This window comes from Haemorhous mexicanus, chromosome 17 (genome assembly GCF_027477595.1).
Source record: "Haemorhous mexicanus isolate bHaeMex1 chromosome 17, bHaeMex1.pri, whole genome shotgun sequence".
NCBI classification, from domain to species: Eukaryota; Metazoa; Chordata; class Aves; order Passeriformes; family Fringillidae; genus Haemorhous; species Haemorhous mexicanus.
Genome location: NC_082357.1, coordinates 13,973,761 through 13,992,069, shown reverse-complemented (window position 1 = coordinate 13,992,069; position 18,309 = coordinate 13,973,761). Strand labels below are relative to the sequence as shown.

General features: G+C 40.5%; 1 protein-coding gene across 2 annotated transcripts in view; it reads right to left on the bottom strand.

Annotated features, from left to right (window-relative positions):
* USP22 (ubiquitin specific peptidase 22) overlaps window positions 1–18,309 on the bottom strand; it is an 89,813-nt gene that overhangs the window by 1,571 nt on the left and 69,933 nt on the right. For both annotated transcript variants that reach the window (XM_059862015.1, XM_059862014.1), the window contains 7 exons: window positions 16,404–16,551; window positions 10,375–10,480; window positions 8,014–8,172; window positions 5,830–5,956; window positions 4,416–4,507; window positions 2,918–2,980; window positions 921–1,070 (listed from right to left, as the gene is read on the bottom strand). In XM_059862015.1, the coding sequence (XP_059717998.1) occupies window positions 921–1,070; window positions 2,918–2,980; window positions 4,416–4,507; window positions 5,830–5,956; window positions 8,014–8,172; window positions 10,375–10,480; window positions 16,404–16,551 (845 nt within the window). The remainder of the gene's footprint in view (window positions 1–920; window positions 1,071–2,917; window positions 2,981–4,415; window positions 4,508–5,829; window positions 5,957–8,013; window positions 8,173–10,374; window positions 10,481–16,403; window positions 16,552–18,309) is intronic.

Below are 18,309 nucleotides of genomic sequence, written 5' to 3'. Positions count from 1 at the left end.
GAATTACAACAAACTCATTTCTCTGCTCACCTCAAAGCAGAAATTCCCTGTCAAGTCATTTAACACTAAAATTCAGGTACTATAGATTTCTGTTTTTACTTCCCGATTGAAGTTTAAAAAAAGGAAAAACGGGAAAATCTATTAAAAAATTACAGCCTGAACATTGTGCCTGCAGCAATCCTTGAAAATGTCATGAATAATTAAAACAAGAATGGTAAAGACTTATCTCTGCAGTACCAAGTCCATAGTTGAAAATGCAAAATGAAGACTTCAGATTTTAAGTTGCTTTTTCTTGGAACATATATCAGTCCCCAGTGCTTCCCTCAAATGAGGAACACCACGGTGCTTCCTTGAAAAATACTGCCCTGTCTTCCCAAAGCTTGTGTAATTTAAATATCAGAAACCATAATGTCAATCTGAGATTAATCTAAAGCCATGAGCTAAGAAACAGCTCACGTTCTCAACCTGCCTCCCCCATAGAGCCTTGCTATTCTGGGTCACAGCACTTCCTTAATGGCTTTTCTTCCAATCTTTTACACTCATCATAATCCAAAGGTTCTGCAGGCACAGACTGGATTGTGTCAGAGGTAAGCACTGCTCCTGCACTGGGTGACCACATCACTCTGGTTTTCAGAATCCCTTCCATTAGCAGGAGTTTGGACATGAGCAGCAGTTCCAGACATTGCAGTCACCTGATGTCCCTTGTCCTTCCCCTCCCTTTCCTTCAGCAAATCCAGGGTTACAAAGCCATCATGGATAAATGTAACTGTGCAGTCTCCATGCTGAAGCACTGAGCATTCCAGGGGATATTCAAGAGAGAAACCATCCTTCTCTATGATTAAAAGGGTTTTTTTAAAGTAAGGAAAACCCAACAAAGGTGGAAGCTTGCCTCCCTTTCCCCTTCCCAGGAGACCACTTACCCTTCACTGTCTAGCACATCCTTAATGCTTGCCTTGGTGATAATGGCATCATCACACTTGAACCACTGGTCCTTGTGCTGCCGGATGAAGCTGGTATAGTGCCCACTCTCCAAGGTTCCCTGGTGATTAACTACTGCAAACAAGGAATACCTGGGACAGGAAACAGACCATCAATATGTGCATCAAAAGGGGGAAAGAACACACATTTCAGACAGGCAGAACTTTTGTTCATAGGCACACATAGCAACGGTAAAGGATCTGATCCATCATAAAACACCAGCTCTAACACTAGCTGGGAAGAGGGTGGTCTTGCCCAGGGGAAAAAAAAAGAAGAATTTTTCTCTTCCTTTCTTGCTATTTCTGCAACTCTCCAGTCTGGTGACCACTGTCAGCTTTACCAATACTGGCTACCAAATTTGCTTCTAAAATAGATCAATATTGGTGCACTCCTGAAAAGGAACACTGATTATCCAGTCTGACCTTTCACTTCCCTGATCTACTCTAGTGAACCAGAAAAAATGCATTTGAGGTATGAGGAAGGAGGTAATCTTAGATATTTCTAATGATAAACTGCTGAACTGATTAACTGCCCTTAATCTGCAGAGCTTGGACTTATTCTGAAATACTGAATATATTGAGCCTCAACTTCCAGCTCTCAGATGCTGCTGAGCATTTGCCTGAGAACTTGCAGGCCCACTCTGTTCCAAAAAAGACACTGATAAGCAAGTTGCTCTCATTTTGTTTTTCCTTTTCTTTTTTTAAAAGTGCAAGACTGAAGTCTTTGGCTCTTTTGTTCTAAGGTAAGATTTTGTTTCCAGTCTTAAATACACCAGTGGCTCTTTTTCAAACATTTTCCACTCTCTTTAACTCTTTCATAAAATGCTGCCCTCACACTTTTGTGTGACACAAGCACAGCTACACAATGGTAAAATAATCTCTCTAATCTCACTTGATATTGTCCTACTCAAATTGAAAATTCACAGAACTCTTTTGACACAGTGGTGCCACAACAAGGCACCTATTCACTGACTGCCTACAGAGCCACTGATTTAGAGCCACCCTCTCTAGGGGAGCCCTTGAATCCAGCTGGGATGGACAGCACACTTCAGTCCCAGCTGGAGCCTTCTGACACTGCTCCAGCCCTTCCCTGGCACCCAGATCCCTGAGGAATCCAGACACCTTTGCTCTCATTACCTAAATCTGCTTAATTTTTAACAATTTGTCCAAGATAAGGCATGTGCAAACCTCAGAAGTGATCAGCTGTGTTACCTTCAGACCTTTTCTAGCACTACTGAACACCCCACATCCAATGACTCAAGCTGTAGGCCCACACAACACCTGCCTGGTACCTGCCTGGGTGACACCTGCACTAGGACCTGGTTAGTTTGGTTTTACATCTTTGTGTGATTCCAGTTTCTTACTGAAACCTTTAGTGGCAAATCAAGTGCCTTGAATTTAAATACACAACAGCAGCAATGAAACATGTAACCTTATTTAACTGAAGAGGTAAGGTTTGTGTGACCATTTCTATTCTCATAAAACAAAGGATACTGGTTTCAATTACACCCCCACAAGTCCCACACCAGTCCATCATTTATTCTGACTGGAATCAATATCTGCCCAACAGACCCCAGGATCACTGGGATCACCTACTCCTGACTTTGAGTGCCAGTGTTCTGTTAACTTTCTTTGGTCCTCTGAAACTCCCTTTGCCATTGCAATGGGAAGAGGACTATTTCAAGGCAACACCCATCCCTTGTCATAAACATTGTGACCACAGCATTTCATTTTGCCCATGAACCATTTGAGGGTATCACCCCCAGCTCTGGAACAGAAGGGCAGGAACTGCAGCGAGTGAAGCTTTACTTTGCAACATTTCAGACTTACTGTGCTGTCAGATATGGTAATGCACTGGCACTGCAGGATATAAAGCAACACTATCTCCTTCTAGAAGGCAACTACCTTTCACAATAGGAGTCATGGAATGTACCACTTACTTATTATCATTGTTTAGACTATCCGTCGGCTGCTGGTACTGCCCGTTCATTCTGCTCTCTTTACTGCAACACACACACACACAAAAATCCAGTCACTTAAAGCAGTGGCTTCCCAAACCCAGGAAATTGCTCTGACATGACACACAGCCTGTTTTCTGAATCCAGGTCCTTATTCCAGCTGAGCAGCAAAGGGCTGATTAGGATGCTAAAGATGCTTTATTTGCTCTCACAGCAGTGCTACATCACAAATACCATTTCTCCTCCTGGTCAAGGTTCCAGTGCTGCAAATACACATCTGCTTACGTCAAATGTTTTATCCAAAAAGCTTCAAAACAGGTTAAGAAAAGATTTGTATTTGAAACCCAGGAAATTATCTAATTACATCAATCCTTTATCTTGTAATGGGTCAATCATCTTGGCTCTGACTTGTGAATTCATTTTGTGTTTTGACAGCAGCAATAGGATTATACTGCTGATTTCCTAGCAGGTGAAATTCAGACTACTGAGTTATGCCTGCTGATTATCCCATCTCTATTCCATTATGCTGGATACCTTTCATCAGCAGAGCCTGTTCTATCCAGGGAGAATTCACCACAGAGGAAGAAGGAAGTCTCAGGAATATATTAGAATAGACCATATATTCTTAATACAATAGTGTTTAACAGAGCTTCAGGGCTCTCCTTTCTCTCTTGGTAGAAGCATCTACTTTTTTCCTGGGTAATAAGGAGTGCAGGCAAAGCTTGAAATTCTAAGTAAAATTTCAGCATCAAACAGAGTTTATCTGTTAAGAGATACCATGGTTTGGGGCTTTCTGCACTGCTTCAGATATAAATTAAATCCAAATATCCTCTTGCATATTTGCATGAATGTCTGACAAATACTTTTTAATTAAGCTGATTAAATTCCTTTCATAAAGGTGCATTTATATAAATGCAACGTCTCCCACAAAGCTGGGAGGTGGGAGAAGTCTTGCTGTTTCTATTTTAATCTGGACTATGTTTTTGCTTCATGCAGGATTCTCTAAACAGAAGCTGAAGGTACTAAACAAAAACCCCCAGATTTGCTTATGTGCAGGAATAAAAAGGAAGGATTTTTATAACTTCAGGAATACTGGTTAGGAATTAGGCTGGCTGTGTTCTGGCCAACTGCACAGGATGGCAGGTGGGTGGGCACTGAGGGGATGGGACCAAAGCAGGGATCTGAAGTCAGGATGGATCCGGGTCTATAAATTGAACAAGCAACCAGAAACATAACACACATTAATTAAAGAACCCCACCACAATGTTTAAATATAAATCCTTTTCAGGCACATGAAACTGAACAGTTTATCTAAAAATGGGTTTAGACAAGCTACACCTTCCACAGAGAAGCTCATGGCAGAAGTGCCACCACAGACACTGTTCTGTACCCTCAAGTACACTCCTTGTTTTGTGCTGCACGTGTGTGAAGTGGAACCAGTTCTGCTCAGCTCTGTGGGGATTTTGGACTTGGAACCCACCTGGAAGCCATGAAAGGTGTCATGTCCAGCTCCAGTGGAAACGAGACATACGTAGTGATCTTCCGCCTCAGTTTGGCTGAGTGTTCAAACCGCTGCAGGCAAAGGCAAGAGGTTTCTTCTTTAGAGAAAGGTTACATTTTATCTCTTTTATAAATGTCCTAAGCTTAGAAACAATAACATGAAAGCACATTAGCAGTCACTATGCAGGGACAGCCCCAGAGTTTTCCTGCCAGCTCTATGGGAATGTCCATGTAAATAACAACATGTTTCTACCAGGAAAATAGACCACCATTGTTAACACAGCATTAATTAGATTATTTACCTTGATATCTATGCATACAAACCTATTCCCACCTGACATCAAAGAAAAAATATATTAAACGAGGAGAACACACAGAGCCTTTACCCAAAGCAGTGTTAATTTGCACCAGGGCTATTCAAACCCATGGCTGCTGCCTGCCCTGGCTCACAGAACTGGTGGTAACAGAGTTTGCCTTCAGATTCACACTCTGAATCCACCCATCCCATCAGCTCAAGTGACAGGAGTCAAGCCTACACAGGAATACCCATTCAAATTAAGACAAAAAATGGAATATGCTAACAAAAAAAGCCTTGTCCCTCAGCCAAAAGGGGCCTGCAATACCCACCACCCTCTCCTCATCTCCTTCACTGAACATTAAATTGGATCAGGAACAAATACCAGAAAGAGATGAATGAGTTTCTATTTAAAGGCAGCTTTCCTCTCCACTTTTCAGAAATTCTTCTCTATTTACACTTCAATTAATTATTTTCCAATTGTGATGCTGTAACAATCCCCTAGCAACAGATCCAGATGTGAAAAGCTGAGACTTCTGTAATTCTTATCTTTTGTGTTTCTCTCTTGTGTTAACACACAAAAATGAAATTTGCATTTTGCATAGACAGGACAACACAATCACTGAGGAAAAGTAATTTATTTCCCAAAAAATCTTCAGTCATCTGGAATAACACAAATACTGAACTAAGCATAGGAAAGGAGTGGAGCACATTCACCTTGACTTGCCTCAGAACTTTTCCATGCTTTTCCTTCAATACAGTGGCAATTTTTCAGTGAAAGTGTAAAAAGTGTACCATGTAGGATGAGGGGGTGTAACTGGAGATTGGTTTCTGTGCTGGTTCAGGTTTTGGACCAGCCTGCCATTCTGTCTCTAGATTCAAGCTGGTTAAGCTCTCCCAGACACACTGCAAAACTCCATCAGAGATAATGTAACACTATCTTAATAGAAAACCTAGCCGGCAAGGCAAGATGTTCTTTATATTAATTTATATCATAAAAGTTTAGTCAGTGAAAGCCAGAAGACATGTCCAAGAATTCAGCTCATCCTCTCAGAGAGGAAATTACATCCTCTGCTATGTTGGCCCCCTGTGAACTTACTTTGAGATGAAAACAGGCCACAATGGGTAACTTCTTCATAGTGAGTTGTTTGGTAGATTCTTGGTAGCTATGGCAACCACTACATTTGATTTTGGCACTGCTTCCTAGATGTTCTGGCCTTGTAAACCTAAAAAAATATTGAAAAGCAAAGGAATGCACAAAACAATCAGATGGTTTTTGACATGTGCTGGAAACGCTTTCACTTGTGGGTCACTGGCACCACAAGAGACAAGAGTCAGTGGATTTTATGTAATTTTGGAAAAACCTTCAATCAAACCAGAATAATGTAAAGTGCCATGGCTCAGATATCCAAATGTGACATGGATCATTGCTCCAGCTTGCACTGAAGTGAATCAATGGCTGGGAAAGGAGATCAGTGTCAGTTCATCTCCTACAGCAGAGCAGCTCATTTTCATACAGACAGCAAAGAAAGATCTTTTGTTTTCAAACCCAAAAATATTGATATGGAAGACAGTCTTCTGCAACACACTATCCTACCTTGTAGCCCTCCAGGGCTGGGATCAAAGCTCTGAGATGGAAAGGCCTGTAAACACAAAGTTCTTTTGAAAATACAGATACCCTTCTAAAAAACCTTTGTTGACTAAAAATCTCTTTCAAAATTTTCAGACAGAACTGCTCAAAGGAGCCAAGGGAAGAAACCATTAGGGAACAGGGAAGTGCTCACAGAAAATGGACTACCTCGATGTTCTCATGACAAACTACAGCAAAATCCCTCTTTTCCAGAAACTCAGCACAGAAAGGACCATGGACTTTCCTTTCTTAGTCCTGTCCTCCAAGTTTAGACTTTCAAAAGGCAAATTAACCATTTCCCCAGAGGCTGCCTTGAGAATTAAGATTTTTGAGATGAAATATTTCAAAATACAGTTTAAAATTTTGATTTTACATTTCTTCATTAAATGAAGAATGTGAGGGCAACATGGTGTCCCTCACCCTCACTCTGACTATGGCCAAAGCAGCCTCCAGCACTAAATGACATCACAGCTTCCTGATTAATTAAAAAGATTTCCTTTACCTGGCCTATGTGCCATCATGCTCTGGTTTTAATTTTTTTTTTTTTTCTTTGTATTTGTCTATCCATAAGTCTCTAAAAAGGCTTATAAAGTTGCTCTGATAGTTGTTTGGAATGTCACAATCCTGCTCAATCCTTCTTTCTTCAGGTCAACTTCAGCTGCATGGCCACACTAAGTTACCCACCTTTTTTCTTGCTAACTTTTGGATAAAAACATAGACCCATCCTCTTTATCCTTTACAGTTCAACTTCTTTCCAAAATCCATACTTTCTGAAGTATCTTTGAACCTGGATGTTTTTCTTTCCCTATCATCAGCTTTGAGTCTACTAATCTCTGTGTTGAAGAAAATCACCAAAATTCAATTGGTTTTGTCTCCTGATGTATTCCTGCATCAGCAATTTTTCATGTTACTAATTCCCTCATTTCCTTAAAATTTTTGGTCTTAATGGTGTCCAGCAGATTAGAAATCAGATATAAGAGACCATGATTTTTTATTTCAGAAAGATTAGCTTTGCCCCAGGCTCCAGGTAACCTCTTCCTCAGGCAAATATCTGCATTTGCCACAGGAGAATGACTTTCAGATCTGCTGAAAGAGCCAAGTGAACTGCACACAAAGCCATAACCTTCTCCCCAGGTACCTGTTTCCAAGATGCCTAAGTGTCAGCCTCAGAATTACCTTTTCTTTTTGAAAGCTCCATTCCTTTAATCCTTAAAGGCATCCCTGCAACTAAGCTGGGAGTAGCTGACTCTCAGTTGTGCTTAGAGCAAAATCTGATTTCTACTTGGTGTTCGAAATTAGATAAATATTAAATGCAATATAAACTCTTTTCATGTGCCTCCTCATCCAAGAGAAGCAAGAACAAGGAGACAGACTTTAGTGATTTTGGTCATGTAAAACCACACTGTCTGGCAGTAGCCAATGCAAAATTTGTTTTCTTACATCATGTGGCAAAAGGCTTTGAGTGCTTATTGTTGCTTGGGCCTTCTTACTTTCTCACATGCAAACATCAAAAATAAGTGGTGTAAAAACGCTGTTTGGGGACAGAGCTATGACAAAGCCCCACTTAGTCCCAGTGTTCAGAGCCACCTGGAGAAGAGGACGAAGCCAGATTCCCTCTGTGCAAGGCCAGGCTGTGTTTGTGGCAGGCCATACCTTCTCAAGCAGTCTGTGAGGGTGGTGGTGCCCGACACGTGGCTTTCCCCGTTGACCACGCTGCCATCGCTGCCCGGACTCAGCGGCCAGAAGGGGGTGGAGGAGCCTGGCAGGTCCAAACTGATGTCCCAGAACGGGTCTATCGTCGTGGAAACGCCACTGCGGGAGACACAAATGGTTCCACACGTCACCATCAGGTTTTCTGAAAAATCCCTTCACCAGGATTTCTCCTGGGAAGCTGAGAAGCCTCAGATTAAAATGAAGACAATAATTATCTGATTTGCTTCTCCTGGGTTTTGGTGCTTTGGAATGTGGTTGGAGATTATTTATCCAACATGTGAATTGGTTTTACTTAATGACCAATCTCCATCCAGCTGTGTCGGGGCTCTGGAGAGAGTTGTGAGTTTTTCATTATTATCTTTTAGCCTTCTGTCTGTATCCTTTCTCTATTCTTTAGTATAGCATAGTATAGCATTCTTTAATATAACACAGATCATAAAATAATAAATTAGCCTTCTAAGAACATGGAGCCAGATTTATCATTTTCTTTCCTCCTCATGACGGAGGCCCCAGAAAATACCACACACACACCTTTAAAGGAAGCCACATGAACAGTTTCTCTCTCACTTTGAGGTTCACTCCAGGTGCTTAATTTTAAGGACTTTGGGATCTCCATCACCCCTAGAGGGCACTCAGAGATGACAGAAAATAGAGCTGCTCCAGAGCATTTGCCCACAATGGATCCCTGCATATTTAAAAGCTGTATGTTTGGGGAAATGTACATGATGTATTAAATACAAAATAAAAGTATTTAAGTCATTCTCCCACTCACTGGAGCCCTGAGCCTCAAAGCAGAGTTGCTCTGAGACAGAGGCACCACTGACCAGTATAAACCAGTTCACATCTGTGACAACAGCTATGTGCCATCCAACTAGTTTACAAGCTGGTCTTGTCTGCTCAAGACAAGGAAGATGGTGCTTGAGGCTACCTTAAAAAAGAGGTTTTAAAAATACTCTTGCTGTCCAGCAGTGCACTGAACTCAGCTCTGCAGTTCCTCTCAGCATCTCCTACAGCCTTTGGGATTTGAGAGGCCAAAGAGTAACTGCAGCAAGCAGTAGCTCGTGTTCTCCATCAGAGTTCTCTGAAGACAGCTGAAGACAAGTCAACAGCCAGACTGTGGAAAAAGCTGCTCAAAATTTTAACTGCTATTGACTCAAATCTTTTCTTCCAGCATCCACATTTTTAAGAGAACTTCAGGGGTCTAAGCTCCTTGTTATGTTTATTTTTTGAGTTCTCTCTTCCCCTGAAACCAGTGTCTTTCAATCTGCAATTTCATTAAGCCTTCAATATTCTGCCTTTTCCCTCTGCTTCATTTGTGCAAAAGTTGTCAATTTCAAAAGGAAACTTCTTTTGTCAAAGTTTCATCAATGTTAATATTGTGTCATAACAAATCAAGCTCTGCATGATCACATAAGGATTCTGTGGCTCTACCAGGCAAAGAACAAAATTTCCTATGTTTTCCTTACAGTAAATCATTTGCAAATCCCTTCAGGAAACTGAGAATAAAAGCAGATTCAAACAAGCCCAGCCCATGTGCAGGACAGCAAGAATGTGAGGCAGAACAAAAAACAAGAACTCTGACTTCTGCACTATGGCAACACCAAACATCTCTAAAGAGAAGTCAACTTGTTCCAGTACTGAGTAGGACAATAAATACATTTTTCCATACTCTTGTAAAGGCTTTTTTTCTGGTACCTGAGATTACATTAAGCATCAGCCTCTTTGAAACCTCTCCTGATGATACATGAGGCTCCTGACTAAAAGAAAATGTGGGTCTATATCGGAATTTTCTTCCAATGTATTTGCAATTATGTATTTTGAAATTCAAAGAGATCTTGGAATTATTTTCTTTATGAACTTGGAAAATAACCACCTTTTCCAGACTAGTAAGAGGTTTGTGTGCACAAGCCTGTAGTACTTCCCAGGCAGCTTTTTAGTTAGGTCTTAATACGTGACAGTTAACTGGTAACTGACTGCATTTAGCTGACAGAATTATAGAATTAAAGAATCCCAGGATGGTTTGGTTGAAGAGACCTTAAATATCATCTCATTCCAGCCCTTGCCATGGGCAGGGACAAGACCAGGCTGCTCAGAGTTCCATCCAGCCTGGCACTGAACACTGCCAGGGATGGGGCAGCCACAGCTTCTCTGGGAAATCTGTGCTCAGGGTGCTGCACTAACACAGTTCTTGTCTTTCTGGAGTTTTGCAGTGTTTACTGGTATTCAAGAGAGGAAAGGTTGAGTGCACTGCACTGGAGGGGTGCAGGTTTGAATCAGGGCCCAGGATCAGCAGTGACTTACTGGCAGACTTGACAGGTAACATCCGACTGCAGTCCACCTGTGAAGATTTGGTCTATGATGCAGTTACAGTGGTTGGGGTTGTTGGCCTTCTTCCCATTATCATCACCTGCAGGAATGCAAACACAGGCTCAGAAGTCAAAAATCCTCTGAGGGAACAGTGGTTTATCTTGGACTGTGTCTCCAGTAACTCCTTCTAACTCAAACTTACACTGCAAGTTCACAAGGATAATACAGAACCCTGCAGAAGTTGTGTATTGAAGAAAACAAGGAAACAAGATTGGAATTCCTTGAAAAATAAAGATAACCAAAAGGTGACTAAATGTAGAGGTGAAGCTTTAAGCCATAGCAGTTCTTAGCTAAACCCTTGCTCAGGGTATCTCCCTTTACAGAGGTTTGCTTTGCACTGCCTGGCATAAAGATCAGCTCCTAAGACAAAGGAGTTGCCAAGGTGGTTCATGAAAATCAGTATTTAAACTTCACAGCAGCAAATGCTACTTTTTTACTTCTATCCCAGTCAACTCCTGTGAGTAGAATGAGGGGAAAAGGTTTGTTAAGAGCTATTCACCCCCAGCCCACTGCCTCCATCATGTGCACCTTCCATGATGGGTTTTCATCAGTGGGAAAATGAAAGATGTCCTTATCTGAAGAGAGGAGGCAATGTTGTGTCCTCCTCCAGCTTCTCCAGAGGCACAGAGAACACATTCCCATCTCTGAGGCATCACACACTGTCCCTGCAGGTCCCAGCAGGAAAGTGTCAGTTTTAGGACTTGAGTGCTGAGATTAGGCCAATTCAACTTTCTCACATTAACCAGAGTATTAAATAACCAAACACTTCTGCACACAGTTCTCAGCTTCAAAGCCCTCTCCCTCCATTCCCCAAGGTGAAGTAGGAATGCCACTCCTTTCCTAGGATTTCCAGACTGTCCACTGCTTATTTTCCTTGGGCAGGACTGATGCAACTGGGCGTGCTTTGCAATCAGAGATGCACACACCAACTACTACACAGCACCAGCTAATTATTTTTTAAAATACATCTCAAGATGTTTTTCCATCTCCTTCAACAGCAAATGTTACAATAGAACTAATTTTGGAGAGGTTTCCCAGTGTATTTAACTTACTGGGAAGTATTTGATTTCTGAAACTGAAATGCTAAGACTGAAATACTGAAATACTCCTCAAATCTCTGCTACTTCTCAAAACTAATTATTTTCTACTCAAGAATGTCCAAAAAAAACCACCTGAAGAAATGAAAAGTTTCTAAAAAGCAGGGCAATAGACCATTTTCATGTGTTTAAGGTGCTCTAGCTGGATTTTTCTTGTAGTAGGAACAGATAGAATTGTATTTTTTTTCCAATGAAGCTTTAGAATTATGCTGAAAAGTATTATATAATAATCTGGCAAAGGTTCCACTGGATACTAAGTGTGGAAAAGCAGTCATAGGTGATACCTACTAAGCTGCAATGGGCCACTTGAGTTAATTAGATTCTAAATGCCTCAGGAAAAGTTCTCCCTCAGCTGCCAGATTTAGGCTTTAGAAACTTTTGTTTGAATTGCCAAGAAAAGCACATTGTTTCCTTAAAAAGACTCTTGAAGAAAATGCTCTAAAATTAGATTTCAAGTGTATGAGGTTCAAGTTGGGGGTTATCACACCCTGTCTGAGGTGTTTCTTGATGGGAATTTCAGCTAAATCTTACTGAACTTCAGAGCTTTTAACGGGCTCAATTATGCTAAGCTAATGAAGAGGGCATACAGGATAGAGACTGTGCAAGGCATCCTTCACCTACAGAAAAAGCTTCACTTATGCTTGCTTCACAAGCACTAAAGAAAAAAATATTCAAAATAGAATTAACAGGGTTTTAGTCAAAGCTCCACTTTTGTTTTTTAAAGAACTACCACATCCTTGTCATCTCCCCATTTCAAACATTGTCTCTGCTTTGTTTTGAGGGGGCAGCAGGAGAAAAGCAGTGCTGAGAGCTTTTCCCTGGATCCCAGGTACCATCCCAGCTGGACACCTTCAGCAGACAGTCACTTCCTCCCACAGAGAGAACTGAGCTCTCCCTTTTCAATTACACAAGTCAATTAGGATCAGTGATGAGAGGGTCTCAAATGAATATCCTGCAAGCTTGTTCCCAGCAAAACAGAAGGGTATTACCCACTCAACATTATTTCCCATGACATTTGGTTGGAGAGGATGGAAAAAAGAGTAAGATTACCACCTACACACACTTGTCAATATGGAACAGATGCTGAGGGGAGGTATATTATGCAGCTGAGAACTAGAAGTTGCTAGATTGTTGTGCTCAAGTTAAGGTTCCCTTCAACATTTCTGTCTCCCAAATGAGGTTTTAATTTCAGTTATTTTTGGGGTTTAAATCTGGTCAAGGGAAATCAGCAGCTTATAAGAATGGTCAGCACAAGACTAAAAGCAAACTTAAAAACACATCAATGTACATATTAATGTGATTATGAGAATGACTGAAAATTGAGTTTAGGAGTTTGCATTCAAATTAAATGCAACTCTCAAAAAACCCCACACAGGTTACTCCAGTGTCTGTGAAATAACTAAGCATGCTAATCTATTTCAAAATAGGCATTTAATATACCACTAAAGGAAAATAATACACAGCAACAGTAACAACAGCTTAAAAATACACAACTTTTAAAGACTGCTTTTGGTTTTGATATAAAAAACCAAGTTTTGCCTCAATCTTTCATTCTGTATTTTAAATGAGAAATGGGAAGTCAAGAACTGTCAGATTGTAAAAGAGGTATTTATCAAAATAAGACATTAACATTAATATTTCTGCCTTGCTTTGGTCCCTGGTGTTCTGAACAAGTGCTTGTTATTTCTGACAAAGCAGTGTACACACAAATCTATATGGATCAGAGCAGATGACATGTTTCACAAGCATATGCTCTATCAATTCCTAAGAATATCATGGAGAATTCACAGAGCAGGGCAGTGTTTTCCTCCCAAATCTCAGTACACCATTCTTTTTCTGCCTTCAGATTTGTTTTGCAGCACTCCTTGTTAAAGGTGAATGCAAAATGCTTCAAGAAATCCAAATAAATGAGGAATAATCAGCTGTAAGGTACTACTTTCCCTTTTTTAAAACTACTGAATAAAGTTTGGGATAAAAACACAGATTACTTCTATTTTTTTATCTTGCTTTTTGAACTTTTGTGTATCAGTGCCCATCTCTGCCACTTGAGTGTTTCTGCAAAAGGTATGGAAACCCCCACAGCCAGTGATGCCACTGGACAGAACAGTAATTTTTGACTTGCAGTCTTGATCCTTTCAAGAGAACAGTAATTCTGGCCTAAGTTTCCCCAAGCTTGAAGATGTCTGAGACAAAGGTGGGAAAGTAAAAACTGCTGCATGATTGGAAGCTCACTGGTGTGGAAGTTTGCAGAATCAGAACTCCAAATTTATCTCAGAGCTGGGGCTAAAGATGTATCTGTCATGTTGACTAAAAGCTGACTTAATGCTTTACAGCCTGGGCAGAAATACAGATTATTTACACTATTTTTTTCCACCAAAATACTACCTTCCAGTTAGATCACCTGCCTCCAGCTGCTGAAATGAAAGTGATGCACAGGCAAGACACACTTGACCCTCCTTTTATTCAGAAATATTTTCTATTACTCCAGCAGCACAGAGGAGCCCTATTGAGGGTTTAGAATGTGCCCTGACCAGATGCCACAGCTCAACCCAACAGTGCCAGCACATCTATCACCCCTCAGACAGGATTTACATGGACATCAGACAGCTATCCTGGCCTTCCACAATTTCACAGATGCCATTAAAGCAAAGTATAGATTCAAGCAGCATTTAAAACACCAACCAAAACGAAAGAAAATTGCCTGGGCCAGCCTGCCCACATAATCATCTCAGGGCAGCTGTAGGATTATAAAATTTATCTTTAAATGGACATCAAAATCAGGTATTTTTCTTAATTTAGGCAGTGACAAATCAACAACAAATAGGCACAGCTTTGTCTTTAGTTGCATTAAGACATTTCCTAGACAGCTGAGTACACAGAATGGAAAAGGGATAAATGACTAGTGGCAGCCAAACAAACATCACTGGATATTTACACATAAGGAATACTTTCATTTACTTTGGTGGCTGAAGCCTTGGTGATCATGAATAAATGTCCAAAAACTAGAGCACAACTTCCCCCATGACTTATTTTATTTCACTGTGTGTTAATTGTAAAACTTCATTACTATTGACTGGAAGCTTTAAAAGCTTTTTTCGTTCATTAAAATAAATATTTAATATTGGCAGGGGAGGTATTATTTTCTTATTGTAGCTGTAGGACATATTCTCACTATTAGTAATAATATTTTTACATCTGCACACTTCACATGCAAGCGTGTCTGTGTGGATACACAAGTGGGAAAACTTTCTCATTACACTGAAAACTAGTTCATTCCAAATGTGGTTTTGCATGACTATACTTGAAATTCTGATTTAGATTAACTTGTTTGGTTCCCACACAACTGCTCAACCACTTATTTTAAATTACCTTGATGTGGTATGTAGATTATTTACTATGATTTAATAAAAGCCTCTCTATTTCTTCAAAAACAGAAATTTGAAAACCTGGCAGCAGAGATGTCAAGATTCTTCATTTAAAGTCAAACCACAGTTTTTTTCTAAAATCTTTTCAGATTCTTTATCAGTTTGAGAAGAGCTCAAGGGCCTTTACTGTTACAAGTTTTTCTCTTTACATTTCTGAGACACAAATACTACTTCATTAATTAATGAAGATGTGTAAAAGAAATATGAGCATTATCTTATATCAGAGATGATGAAAAAAACTTCAAGATTTGTTAGATCAATGGATGAGAAATTTAACATGAACAAAGAAGTGCTTCTGATTGCAGCTGAATTTATTCAGTGTTAAGAAGTCAATATTTGGGCAGATTTTGTTCCTTACTGGACTTCCACACCAGTTTAATTTGGATTATTGAAATCTAGTTAGTGGTTGTCAAATGACAGACATTAATAACTACAAAGGAACTGCTCTGTGTGCTCCTGTCCTTGGCAATACTTTTTTTGGAGAAGATTCTTTTGGAGGCACCACTTATGGATGTGAACAAGCCCATCTGCTTCCATGCAGGGCAACCTCATAGATAAAAGCAAGATTCACAATGGTTCAGAGAAGCAGCAGCAGCCTTCCCTTGGACAGTCCTCTGATAAGCCAAAAAACTAAACCCTAAGTGCTTTTCCTAAGAGCATTTGAGCAAAGTTGAGTGCTGAAATCTTCTTTTTGATAACCAAGGACTTTTTGTTTGTTCTGTTAGTATCAACCCTACTACTTTTCCCTTGGAGAAATAGTAAAAATTTCACTGGTGCAGTAAGTGAATCAAGTTAGAGCAAACACTGGCAGATTGGAAAATTTGCAGTTCAGCTTGAGTACAGCTAACAAACAGAAAATACATGATTTCATATGATATTACAAAATCAAGACTTAGATACTTCATATCAAAAAGCATGACGCTGAATATTTTTATTGTATTGTACAATTATGTATTGTTCTATACAGCCTAAGAAAACAAGAAACCACAGCCACCCATTGCTCTTCCTTATTCACATTTCTGTAAGCAATTTGGTATCAGAAATATTTAAGCAGAATAATACTATTAAGTACTAAGACATAACCTCTCCCCTATGCAATTTTCATCAGTCCCATGACACACTGAGTAAGAGTTCTAACTACTGGAAGTATAAATAGAATTAAAATGGCAATTTAAAAGAAAAGACAGTGACTCACAACCAATAAGAGAACATCATGATGGTGATTCAAACCAATGTACAGACTTGTCTGCTTCTAACTCTTGGTACTTTTTGACAGTGGGAATGGTTTATTTATTTCTAAATATTTGAAGTCTACCCAACATTTTTAAAGGAATTTGCTAAGAGTGCTGTACTGGCAACTATACTTGGTTTAAGAAGAGATGGTTCTACCTCCTTTGGATGCAATAATCCTTGTTGACTGGAGCCTCAGGACAAGCCTTACCTTTGCAGTGTCTGTGTAGCACATCTAATGCAGCAATGAGGAACTCGTGTGCATCTTGCTGCTCGTACCCTGCTAAATGCCGTGCGTGAGTCCATACCAGGTGCAATAACCTATATGGAATGTGAGGAGATCGGTGCCCAGAGTAAAACTGCTCAAAGCAAAGAGAAGGACATGACTGTTAACAGCTTACACAGCCTCAGTGCAGTGCATTATTAAAAAGTCAAATGAGAGCAATTAGTCAAATCAATTTAAACCGTTTAATTCTGGTGGCCTTAATAACAAAGGAGAGAGACAGCTTTTGTCACACACTACTGGAGAAGTGATCTCAGGACTGAGCAGCCCAGTTTTCTCCCCTGAAATTCCATCAATTTGTGATGGATTAGCCTGAAAAAATGTGGGGATGCAGGGAATGGGGTAGGCAGACACAAACATCACTCACAATTTGCTTACTGATACCACTGGCTTTTATTAAAATAGCCTGGGGAGGAAAGAAGGGAAAAAAAATCCTGCATTTAAAAAGGATCACCAATTTCATTCACAAATTATGTGAATGAAATGCCTCCCCCCATATCAGAACAAACACTGAAGATGAGAATAGTAGATGCTGACTGTCAACCAATCCCTGACCCGTGGCAACTCTGCATCCAAATGCTGTGCACACTCCAATTTTATGGAAAAATTTCTAAGCAGGGCTGCAGCCTCATGCCAGTACTGGCCTTTCACTGTAAAAGGCTTTAAAAACAACTTTATTGAGCCAGCTGTTTGCAGGGCTGAAGGTCCTCATTCAGTGAGTGCTCCCCAAAGCCAGCTGCCATCCCTGCTCCAGCAGGGTGTCCCCTGCCTGGGAATCTGGTGCTGGACCAGCTCCTGCATCTGCTCCTTCATCTGCTCCAGTCAAAATCTGATGAGCTGGCTCCAGAGTGACTAAAACTGCCCCAGGTGATTTTGCCAGAAGCACATTAGAGAGTGCATAGATGAATTATTCAGTCAGCACAGCCTGATGTGAAACACTGCTGCTGCTGCTGTGGGTGACACCACTGGAGAGGGAGGGAGGACACTGCCCACAGAAACTTTTTTAAATTAAAAACCAGCCAGGTCCCACTTGAAAATACCCAAACAAACAAAAAAAACCCCCAACCAACCCACTCCAAAAAAACATGCCAAAAAACCACCCATGCTAAGGGTCTGTGTTTCTCTGGGTTGAGGTTCAGCCCTTCCTTAATCCCTGCACAGTAATACCAGTTCCAAAAGCAAAGAAGGGATGCTCATGTTGTCCCTGCAGGAGTCAGAAAAGGCCCAGAAGAGTTTATTCACTTGACCAAGTAACATTTTATTTTTAAGAAGTGAACATTTGTGACTCATTTTGCCTTCCCTCAGCTTCAGCAAAGGTATCTGCCAGTAAATGCTGCCTGCAACACCACAATTATGTTTTCCCAAGATCCTATCAAATCCATGGCAGTTTCTTTTCAGTTACTCTTCCCAAACAGAAGACAGAAAGTGGCAAATACACAGAACAAAAAACAAGACTGAAACCCCCAGCAGTATATAATTCTCATCCTTATTGGAAAAGTGAGCTTCCTTCCCCAGCCCTGAGTTTCTCCCTGCACAATCTCCGAGCATTTTATGTAAGTCCAAGCACAGGCACCGTGCTACAAACCTGCTGAGAGAAAACACTGTATTTTAAGGGACAGGATGGCAAAAGGCAGCACAGTCTTCATCTAATCCTCATATTGGTAAGGTTTCCTACATGATTTTAGTGTATTTTCTCCCACAGAAATTTCTTTCTCACAAGCTCCACTTTTCCCAAACAAGAAGCTGCACCTCTGCAGCCAAACACCACAAAATGCTCCTATAAATACAAAGATCAATAGTTACTCTGATGCCAACAAGGATGACACTGAGGGAC